Raw genomic sequence first — 12,163 nt, 5'->3', positions numbered from 1 at the left:
CTTTCTTTCTTTCTTTCTTTCTTTCTTTCTTTCTTTCTTTCTTTCTTCCTTCCTTCCTTCCTTCCTTCCTTCCTTCCTTTCTTCCTTTCTTCCTTGTGTGTGTGTGTGTGGCACTGTATATGTCACTGCATATTAAGAAGAGGTCAGAGGATGACTTTTAGTAAACCTCAGGTCATCAGGCTTGCTGGCAAGTGCCTTTATCCAATGAGCCATCTCAGCAGGCTTACTCAACTTCTTAACATTTTAAAATAGCTGGATCTTTAAGTACATGACTTTTGATTCTTTGCCATAGTAAGAAAGTTACCAAATCCCACCACCTTTGTCCTACCCACTAATGACTTACCACAACTTTATTGTAGTCCTGAATTGCAAAATACAGGGCAATAGCAGTGAGGGCATCTGTTATCTGTCAGGAAAAGAGGAGGAATAGAAAACAGAACCCAGTTAGTATAGGATACTGGAATGCTGCCAGACCTGAAGATCTCTAAGATGGTACTGCATTGACTACCTAGACTCACAGTCAGGCAAGGTCTACTCAGGAACGTATGACAGGAAGTGCCCTAAATTATGATCCATTCAACCTAGAGCAGCAAGTTAAATGTAAATTAACCAGGCATTGTGGTTAACTGAGTTCAAGATCAGCCTAGGTTACATAGTGAGGATATGTCCCAAACAAATACCCATCCCACAACCCAATGGCGCGAGCGCGCACACGCACACACACGCACACACACACACACACACACACACACACACACACACACACACAAAATGCTAAATGGGAATAATACCCACTGATCTGTAAGCTTCAGGTATATCAAGCACTTCACACATCCTCAGTCCTCAATAAATAACAGCCATTATAATTAAGAAGACTTCAGGGTTTCTTATGATTTCCTGACCCAGATTTTCAACTCCAGATTAATGGTTCAAGCTGCTCTGCTCTCAGAACTTGCACTGTCATCTCAAACTTCAATTCTTGTCCTTGAAAGCCTCTTCAGACCCCTCAGAATCTCTTGGCAGAATTCTTAGGAAACTCAGGATACCCTCCAAACTGGCACAGTCAAAGCCAACCACAGAACCTTGGAGCTAGAAAATTGAAGACTACATAGTCCAGAAACCAAAGAATAAAAAAGCACAACTTGTTAGAAGTCCCCGCTTGTTCCTCATACTCCATAATAGTATCCTAAAGCCAGGCTCCAAACTAAAGATAGTAAGTCTTGGCTTTTATTTTCTGAGAAAGTCCAGTTCCTGTTTTTCCTTTCCATTTCTTTCTTATAGACAGGATCTACTGCCCTGCTATGTAAACAAGGCTAGCATCATATTCATAAAGATCCACCTGCCTCTGACTCCCAAGTGCTAGGATTAAAGGCATGTGCCAGCACACCCAGCTCCTTATTTTCTTAAAAACAAACTGTAAAATTAAAAGTATATACAGATATTGATTTTCTCTGAAAAGATACTTACCATAAATACCAATTCTGCATAGTCAATTAGGAAATGAAAGATGTATATTATTAATGGAGTCTGTAGGAGAAAAACAAAGATGAAAAAAATTAAGTTAAATCTTGATATTAACTATCAGTTTCCAAATTGGGGACAGGGAGAAACTTATTCAGCTAAAAAATATGATCGTTCCTGCAATAGTACCCTGTACTAATTAAACAATTCAGCATCCTGAGTCATACGGCATCACTGAAACTATTGGTAGAGCATGGTAGAGGAAATAACAAAACTTGATGCTACTTAGGTATTTGCCTAGGATGCTGGGCCTGGTGGTTCACACTTGAGTAGATACGGTGAGAAAACACATCCGGCCTAGGTATTCAAGGCCAGCCTGAGCACTTCTGCTTACCCCATCTGAAAAGATAAATAAGGGCTAAGGATGTAGCTGTCTGTAGGATGTGTGCTTACAATATACAAAGCCCCAGTGCTGGTCTTCGTATGCAGGACTTAAGTGCAGTGGGCAGGAGGGCAAGGGAATTAAAAACCCAAAGTCATCTTGGCTGTATAGTACTGATGTGTCTACTCAAGTGTGAACCACCAGGCCCAGCATGCCAGGTAAATACCTAACTAGCATCAAGTTTTGTTATTTCCTCTACTGTTCCATGCCAGCCTGGGCTACATGAGATCCTGTCTCAAAAATAAATGAACAAATGAACAAATGGATGGATGGATGGATGGATGGATGGATGGATGGATGGATGGACGGACGGACGGACACTCCACACTCCATAGAGGACAAAGATTGTTAACTGAATGAACTAGGAAATTTTCCTTCCTCTCTTCTCTGATAAGTTTGTATAAGAATGTTAATTCTTGCCTTGACAGACGGTGGTGTCGCACTCCTTTAATCCTAGCGCTCAGGAGGCAGAAGCAGGTGGATCTTTGAGTTTAGGGCCAGCCTGGTCTACAGAGAAAATTCTAGGACAGCCAGGGCTACACAGAAAAACCCTGTCTCAAAAACAAATAAATAAACAAACAAAACAACATCAACGAAGAATGTTACTTCTTCCTTAGAGACCTAGGGAGAAAGCCACATGGTGATGCTTGCTGCAATCTCAGGCTTTAGGCTACAGTAGGATGGAGAGCTCAGGACCAGCCTGGGCTCTACTGCAGAATCCTGTCTCACGGGGAAAAGGTTTTGAGAAAATTCACTCACTGTGAAACTAATCATGGCCTGAGAGTTTCCCTTTGTTTAATGGTTTTTTAAGACAAGGTTTCACGCAGGCCAAGCACCTTGAACAAGGTGCTTGTGACCAATGACAGCTTTACGCTCCCTCACAATGCTCCTGCTTTGGCCTGTCAAGGACTGGGTTATAACAGGTGAATCACCAAGTCTGGCTTCACAAGGCTTTGTTTGTTTTTGTTTTGTTTTGTTTGAGAAACTGAAATTATGGATTCAATTTCTCCCATGTATTAAACATTATTCTGATTTGCTTTGTTTTATTAATCTAGGTAATATTTTTCTAGACATTTATATAATTTTCATCTTATTAACATAAGTTGTTTACAATATTTTTTATTTGTTTGAGGCAATACATTTTCCTCTGAATATGGCTTTAGCAGTAACACAAAAGTTGTGGTATGTTGCTTTTTTCCATTATCAGTCACTTAAAAATATAAGCCTAAGAGTGGTTAAGAGTGCTTGCATTCTTGCAGAGACCCAGAGTTTGGTTCCCAGCACCGACATCAGGCAGCTCACAACTGCCTATAATTACAGTTCCAGAGGATCTGATGCTTCTGGCCTCTGTACACACAGCAAACACATATACACACAATTAGAAACAATTATTTTTTAAGGACAATATACTCTAATTTCCACTACATCTCTTCTTTGAGATGTACTTTAAAATGTACAGACTGGCCCAGGGGTGATGCAGTTCACTGGTAATGTCATTTGTTATTTATCTATACAAATGACATACATATATCGTTATGTATGAGTCCTGTGCTCAGTCCTTAGGACAAATACAAAAAGGAACTCGACTTAATTACAAATATTTGTTATTTTATCTGTTTGCTTGTTTGTTTTGCAAGATAGGGTTTCTGTCCTGTAACTCACTCTGTAGTCCAGGCTGGCCTTGAACTCAAGGATGTTCCTTCCTGTCTCCCGAGTGCTGGAATTAAAGCTATACAGCACCATCGCCCCAGCTTGTTATTTATTTTTAAAGTGTTGAAAATCAAACCTTGGACCTTGTAAATGCTAGGCAAACATTCTATCACTGACCCCAGCTCTTCTTTTTATATAACTTATTTGTAGCTTAACTCTACGGACATCATTGAAAGGATAATACATGATTTTAGTAACTTAATGTGTGTTCTGATTTACTTACGGTTTATCATCTGGTCAGTTTGGGCAAGTGCGCCACAAACATTTGAAAACAATGTGCATACTCACATTTCCATAAATGTGTCCACAAAACAGTATTCTACATATAATTCATATGGTAGTAATTTCTAAAATTTCTATATACTTATTAATTTTTGAGTCTCTCTGTTCTATCATTGATGGAAAAAGGTTAAAAACATCCCACTAGCTGGAATATAAAGTGAATACACTACAATTAATATATAAAAAATAAAAATTTAATAAATAAATTTTTAAAAAAACCTAAAAAAAAAAAAAATCCCACCAACCTGGGCAGTAGTGGCATATACCTTTGAACGGAGCACTGGGGAAGCAGAGGTAGGCAGATCTCTATGAATTTGAAGCCAGCCTGGTCTACAGAGTGAGTTGTAGGATAGCCAGAGCTATACAGAGAAATTCTGTTTCAAAAAAACCAACCAAACAAACAAAAATCCCACTATTGGGATTTTTTAACTGAGGTGGCTCCTCAGTTAAGAACATTTGTTGCATATGGACCTGGATTTGGCTCCCAGCACTCACATGCTGGCTCACAACTATCTGTAATTCCAGTTCAAGGAATCTGATGCCCTTTTCTGGCTTCTTCCAACACCAGGGCATATATGTGGTACATGTGCGCATGTAGGCAAAACATTCATACCCATGAAAAATAAATAAACACAAGTATACATCCCACTATCACCAGGCATGGTGGTGTGTACAGGCGGATATGAGTTTCAGGCCACCCAGGGCTACACAGTGAGACCCTGTCCAGACAAAAAAAAAAAAAAAAAAAAAAAAGTCCTGTTGGTATAATGTTCTTTTGGAATGTATACAATTTACCCTTGTTCATTGGAATGCTGATTTCTCTCCCCCACTATCTGGTTTCAACCGGACATTGCATTGTGATGCTTATTCTAAGTATCACTTGTCTCAAATTTGTGTAAACATGCCACCATTTGTTCTCTGTATTGTCAATTAAAATAACCAGCCACACTGCTGAGCAATGGAGAGGATAGGATGGGACATCCTGGTCAGGAGTGGGAGGAAGAGGAAGAAGGAGGAGAAGAGAGAATCTGCAGGAGAGGTCTTGGAACCACGTGGAGAGATGGACCAGACCTAAGATATGAATAAAAACAAGTATAATGGGTGAAATCTGAATGGTAGGAAACTATGTAGGCTTGGAGGTTTAGGATGGAGTAACTATTGCCCAGCATTGTGCTGTAGGTTAATTAAATAAATCCTAGTCTCTGTGTGGTGATTTGGTTAGACAGCTGTTTAGAAATAACCACCGCTTAACTAAAAGATATATCAATAGTAAATATTAATACCCATAACAAAGTCCCAAAGTAAGAAGTAAATAGACATATTTACTTTGTGTTTTTGTTTGTTTGCTTTTGAAACAGGGTCTTATATAGGCCAGGCTAGCCTCAAACTCACTATGTACTGAAATGAACCTGAACTTCTGCTGTTCCTCCAAAGTGCTAGGGTTGCAAGTGTGTGCCACCACTACCGGTTTTACTCAGGGATATTCATGTGTGCCCAAAAAGCACTCTACCAAGTGAGCTGCATTTCCACTCCTGCTGTGTATCGTCTGAAGCTGCCAGCCAGACGTAGCTCTACCCAGAAGACTATCTCCTGGGTAGAGCAATTTTTATATCATTAGAAAATAATCCTCTTCATGCCGAGTAAGGTGGGGTTTTGCTTTTTTTTTTTTCTTTGTTGCGGCTTCGGCTTTAAAATCATCTGATAGTAATAAGCTACATTAACTTTTCAAACTAGTATTTTCATGACACACTCCTTTTTTTCCTTCCTCCTTCCCTCCCTCCCTTTCATTCTTTTGCTTTCTGGGTTTAGGATAACAGGGTCTCATATAGTACAAGCTATCCTCAAACTCACACTAAGTAGCCAAGGATGATGTCGAACTCCTGATCATCCTACCTCCACATCCTAAGTGCTAGGATTATAGCTGTGTGCCACCACGCCTGGATTTATGAGTGCTAGGTGTCAAACTGAGGGCTTTGTTACTGTAAGCATGCACTCTACTAACCAAGTTACATCCCAAGATCAAGCCTTTTCAACCATTTTACTTTTATAAAAGTAAATTATACTTTTATTGGAGATGTGCTTTCCTTTCTTTTCCTTCCTTCCTTCCTTCCTTCCTTCCTTTCTTTCTTTTTTTCCTTCTTTCTTTCTTTCCAAGTGTTTCTGGTGGTGGTAGACAGGTAGTTGCCTGTCTGTTTTTGTTTTTTCTTGGTGCTAAGGATCAAACATGGTAGGTCCACGCTCTACCATTAAGATACCTCCAGGATTTCTCCAGCTCTGAGATGCATGGTGGGGTTTTGTTTTTCATTTTTGTTTGTTTTTATTTTTTTATTTTTCCAAGACAGGGTTTCTCTGTATAGCCTTGACTATTCTGGAACTCACTCTGTAGACCAGGCTGGCCTTGAACTCACAGAGATCCAACTGCCTCTGCCTCCTAGAGTGCTGGGATTACAGGCGTGTGCAAGATGCACTTCTTTAAGAAGAACATACAATTTTTTTTTTTCTGTGCTTTGTTTGTTTTAGTTTGGTTTGATTTGGTTCTGGACCTTTGTGATATGGTCTAATGTAGCAAAGGCAAACTCAAACTCATTATGTAAACAAGATGACCTTGAATTTCTGACCATGATACCACCATCTTCCCAGTGCTAGAAAAGAAAGCATATTCTTTTGTATTTGGAAGGAATGTTCTGTAGAGAGCTGTTACGTCCAATTGACTCATTATGTCTGTTTGTTCCATTATTTCTCTGTTTAGTTTCTGTCTCGATCTGTCTATTGGTGAAAGAGGTGTGCTAAAGTTTCCTATTATTAACATATGGGGTTCAATGAGCTTAAGCTTTAGTAATATTTCTTTTACAAATGCAGATGCCCTTGCATTTGGGGCATAGATGTTCAGAATTAAGATGTCATCTTGGTCGATTAAGCGCCAAGGCCCAGAAAATATTTTCAACAAAATTCCCCAGCTTGAAGAAAGAGATGCCCATGAGTATACAAGAAGCTTACAGGACACCAAATGGATTGCACCAGAAAAGAAAATCTTCCTGTCACACAATAATCAAAACATTACACGTACAGAACAGAAAGAACAGTGAAAGCTACAAGGGAAAAAGACCAAGTCACAGATAGATGCAGACCTATCAGAATTATACCTGACTTCTCAACAGAGCCTATGAAAGCCAGAAGGGCCTGGGCAGATATCTTACAGACATTACAAGACCACAATGTCAGCCCCAACTACTATACCCAGCAAAGCTTTTTAATCACCATAGATGGCAAAAACAAGATATTCCACAACAAAAACAAATTTAAACGATACCTATCCACAAACCCAGGCCTACAGAAGATACTAAAGGGAAAACTCCAACCCCAGGAGGCAAATCACACCCTGGAAAACACAGGCAATAAATAACCCCACGAGAGCAAAACCAAAAGAGGGGAGGCACTCCCACCACACACATTCTCCCTCCCAGGGCTTGGATTACAGGCTCACTCTTACTTTTCCTGCTTTGTTATGCTTATTTAAGACAGGAGCTCAGGCACTGCGGGCTAACAGCCAAGGATGACCTCTGACTCCTGGTGATCTTCGCACCTCCACCTCCTGGTTACAGGCATGCATTACCAGGTTCATGAGATACCTGGGACTGTGGACAGGGTGTCATGTACCCTAGGCAAGTTCTCTACCAACTGAGCTACATCACCAGCCCTGGTCTCACTATTTTTTTTTAAGATTTAATATTATTATTATTTTTATTTATGTATGTGAATGTGTATCTATCTGTCTGTCTGTACCTTCATGCTAGTGCCAGAGGAGGCCAGATGAGGACATCAGATCCGCTGGAGCTGGGTTTATAGGCAGTTGTGAGCTACCTGACAGGAGTGCTAATGTTCAAATTAGGCCCCCTGTAAGAATAGCCAAAGCTCTTAACCACTATGTCGTTTTTCCAGCCCCCAAGTCTCACTTTGTGAACTTTGCTTTTGAGTTCTAATTATCTTGGTACTTTCCAATGCCTAAAAACAAACAACACGGTATTTCTTCTTTTTTCTTCTTATCCTTGCCAACATAGTTGACCCACTACTATAAACTGGCTCACAAGTCCATCAAAATCAGCAAGGAAGTGCATGATTTAGTGTGGTGGCTCAGAAGTATCTATTCCTACTACCTCCTGAATGCATGCAAAAATGTGCTTTATAACACTTTAAAAGGGGCTGAAGGCATATGTAGCTGAGAGGGAGAACACTTGTCTAGCATGCACAAAACCCCAAGTGGAAACTCCATTACCACCCCCCACCCCCCAAAACGCTAGAGATAGATACTCTGAGCCAGGAATAGTGGTTCACACCATAGTCACAGCACTTGAGACGCTCATACCAGCCCAGGCTACGAAGTGAGTTCTAGGCCAGCCTAAGCTATGTAAGAGGTCCTGGCTCAAGAACAAGGAGTGGGGCAACACTGTAAAGATCACTGACAGGCTTTTTAGTAAGTGAGAACAAGTTGTGGTAGAAAGAAGGGAAGCTTTACAGTTGGATTTGGATTTAAAGCCATAGTTTTGCTAACAGGTTACACCTGTGTGGCCTTGAGGCAAGCTGTTTTCCTCTCTGAGCACTAGTTCCCTCTGATACAAACTGAAGAAATTATCTTCTTCAGAAGCTGGAGAGACCGCTCAGCAGTTAAGAACACCAGCTACTCTTCCAGAGATCAGAGATTCAGTTCCCAGAACTCACATAGCCACTAACTGTCTGTAACTCTGCAGGTACGTAGCATGCAAGTGGTTCACAAACATACATGCAAACAAAACACCCATACACACAAAATTTAAAACAAATAAATCACTTAAAAAAATCTATTTCACAGGGCTCAAGGAAAGAGTAAAGGCAGTTATGTGTACAAAATAATTACTACAAAGCCTAGTATAAGCTAAATCTCTGTATGTTGGCTACCTGTGATCAGCTTTTTATTTCTTTTAAAAAACAGGCATCAATTGTCTCTTTCAAAGTTCCAAAAGGATTACAACTATCTACTAATGGATTTTATTATTCAAGTATCTTTGTTATTTTATTAAAAAAAGAACTTGATATTTATATTTCAAGTAGCATGCTTTTAAAATTGATGCTTCAGACAGTTTGGAAAGGCCCCAAATAAGGAAAACATTGGAACAGTTCTCAAAAAGCTTATCAGCAAAATGGATGGCTTCTACAGTTAGCCAGCATGTACGTGGCAGTTTAATTACACAGCAAACTAAAATAAAGGAGCACATATTGAATGTAATCTGTCTTTATGTTGTACATCAATTTGAGTGACTATAAATTTTTCCCTAAGTACTACTTTAATGACACTCTACATATACAAAAAAACTGGTTTTCACTTTCATTAATTTCAAAAATACTTTCTAATTTCCCTTCTGATTTCTTTTTTGATTCATGGGTTATTTAGTTTCCAAAGACCATAGGGATTTTCCATATATCTTCCTGATGTTAATTCTTTATTTAATCTTCTTTGGTCAGCAAAAATGAATCTTTAAGTGGCAAATACACTGAGCTCCTTTTATGGACAGAGCTTAGTCTGTTACAAATGTTCCACGTACACTTACAATGTACTTTGATGTTACTGAATGGTGCATTCTTAGGTCAGTCTGGCTGACAACATTGCTCAGATTTTCTTGAGACTGGAGACATGGCTCAGTGATTCAGAGCACTTGCTTATGCAAGTGCTTATGCAGAGAACTGAGTTCAACTCAAAGCACCTACATAGTGGTTCATAACCATCCATAACTTCTAGAGGTCCAATGCCTTCTTCTGACCTCTAAGGGCACCAGGCACACAAACAATACACATATATACAGGCAAAACATTCATACACACAGATTAAGAATAGACCAATCGCAGTGGTGCACACCTGTAATTCTAGCACTTATGGAGGTAAAGGCAGGTGGAGCTCTGTAAGTTTGAGGCCAGCCTGGTCTACAAAGCAAGTCCAGGACAGCAAACGCTACACAGAGAAACCCTGTCTTGAAAACAAAAAAGAGACAAATATTTTTTTAAAGAAAACACATTTTCCATAGTCTTGCTAAATTTCCACTTGGTCTATCAACTGTTGACAGAGATACTGAAATTTCTAATTCTAACTAGAGGCTGGCCTCATTTTTATTGGTCTTTTTTTTTTTTTTTTTTTAAGTGTTGGGGTGGTGCACGCCATAGCACACATTTGGAGGTCACAGGAAAACTTTCATGAGTCAGTTCTCATCTTCCACCTTATTGAGGCAGGGTCTCTTCTTGTGTCTGCTGCTATGCTGGGTACTCCAGGTTGGCTGGCTCATTAAGTCCCAGGTGATTTTCCTGGCTCTAGCTCTCGATTAACTGTCAAAGTGCTGGGATTAAAGATATGTGTACCACATTTGGCTTTTTACGTCATTTCCAGAGATCGGTTTCAGGTCATCAGGCTTGCAGCTAGCACTTGTCCCCGCTGAGTTGTCTCCCAGCCCAGTCGACCAGTCTTTACCCACTGTGTTTTAAAGCTGTAATTAGTACACAGAGATCTGCAATTGCTCTTCTTGAAAAACCCATCCTCTCACTCTAATAAAATGAACTTTATCATCCCTGATAATATTCCTTGCTCTGGAGTCTGTTTTTTGTTCTTACATTTATTTAAAATTTATAAGCATAAGAACCTGGGCTCAGAGCTTAAGAATTAGACTTCCAGGACCCAGATTCCATTCCCATCACCCACACAACTAACAACCGTCTGTAACTCCTGTTCCAGAGGACCCAATGCCTTCTTGTGGCCTCTGTGGGAGCTATCGACATGTGGTACATGGACATACATGCAGGCAAGACACTCATAAACATAAAACAAAAATAAACACATCTCAAAAATTCAAGTACATATAAACCTAGCCCACAGGAGGCAGCAGCAAGACGATCAGGAATTCAAAATCATCCCCAGCTACATAGAGGCCAGCCTGAGCTATATGAGATCCTGTCTCAAAAGAAAAAGAAAGTAAAGGGGACAGGGAGAAAGAAAAGAAAGACAGACAGACAGAGTAACTGACAGACAAGAATTATAAAGCCAGAGTCTGTGTCTTACTTTGGATCCCTGGCAGCTAGCAAGAACTAGCCTTTGGTAAATACAACTGTTTCTAAAGGGAAGTGAAAGGGAGGAGAAGCTGGGATGAAAATACAGCTACTAAAGTAGGCATAGGAGCACGTGCCAGGACCTGTTTGGAGGAGAAAATAAAAATAAGCATAAAGGTAATTTGGGCTTCTTTTTTAAGACAAGGTTTCAGTATGTGGTCCTGGTTGGCCTGCAACTCCAAATATAGTAGAAAAGAGATCCACTTGTCTCTGCCTCCTGAGTGCTGGGATTAAAGGCATGTGCCAGCACACTTGGCAGATTAGAGGTGATTTTAAGAATGTGATACAAACCAGCAGTAGTGGTGCATGCCTTTAATCCCAATACTCAGGAGGCAGAGGCACAGGCAGGGGCTGAAGCAGGCAGATTTCTATGGGTTCCAGGACACTGAAGGCTATATACAGAAAACCCTGTCTCAATAAACAAAAAACAGACAAATCCAACAACAACAAAAGAATGGAATATGAGCCATGAAAGAATAAAATTCCTTAGGTGATAAAGTAGGAGCTTAACTTAGTCTAAAGTGATGCTAGATGGTTTTCTGGAGGAGGTAAAATCCAAGCTTGTGTCTCATTAATAGAGCCAAGCACAAAGAAAGGGAAGAATGACTTTCTACAGGGAGACAACAGCCTGAGCAAAGATAGAAAATATGGTACAGCAACACTGAAAGCTTTTCATGCTTTAAGACACACCAGAGGCCCACTTCACACTGGTCCTTGGGGCTAGTATGGATATCAAACACATATTCCCAGTAACTGACTTGTATACTTAAGAAAAGGAAGGGAAGAGGAAGGAAAGGAAAGAAAAAGGGATCAGAGAGAAACTTGGTAAGAGCTTTGAATGCTCCTGTAAGTATATGGGTTTTAAGCCTGAGATTGGCAAATTCAGGTGCCAAGCACAACAGTGACAAACTAAGATTCACATTCTAGAAAAATGTCTCTGGCTCTGCAGAGTAAAGAAAAATGAACAAGACTGAACCAGGAAAAACTTAACAGAAAAGCTGTCACAGTAATCCAAAAAACAGGTGACGATGGCCTAAGAGAGTAGCTTTACATTTTTGCTGTTTTGGCATTTTGAGATAGTCTTCCATAGACCAGGCCTGGGCAGGCCTCAGATTCACGACAGTCCTCCTGCCTTGGCTAAAGCTG

The 12,163-nt window shown here is 40.1% G+C and overlaps 1 protein-coding gene across 2 annotated transcripts in view; it reads right to left on the bottom strand.

The window, feature by feature from the left end:
- The window catches only part of Pigu (phosphatidylinositol glycan anchor biosynthesis class U), a 92,184-nt gene that overhangs the window by 61,121 nt on the left and 18,900 nt on the right, over positions 1-12,163 (bottom strand). For both annotated transcript variants that reach the window (XM_055602283.1, XM_055602284.1), the window contains exons 3-4: positions 1,468-1,527; positions 344-406 (exon numbers count right to left, since the gene is read on the bottom strand). In XM_055602283.1, coding sequence (XP_055458258.1) covers positions 344-406; positions 1,468-1,527 — 123 coding nt within the window. The remainder of the gene's footprint in view (positions 1-343; positions 407-1,467; positions 1,528-12,163) is intronic.

The sequence above is a fragment of the Psammomys obesus genome, unplaced genomic scaffold, assembly GCF_907164565.1.
Source record: "Psammomys obesus unplaced genomic scaffold, mPsaObe1.curated_primary_1811, whole genome shotgun sequence".
NCBI classification, from domain to species: domain Eukaryota; kingdom Metazoa; phylum Chordata; class Mammalia; order Rodentia; family Muridae; genus Psammomys; species Psammomys obesus.
This window is presented reverse-complemented; position numbering and strand designations above follow the sequence as displayed.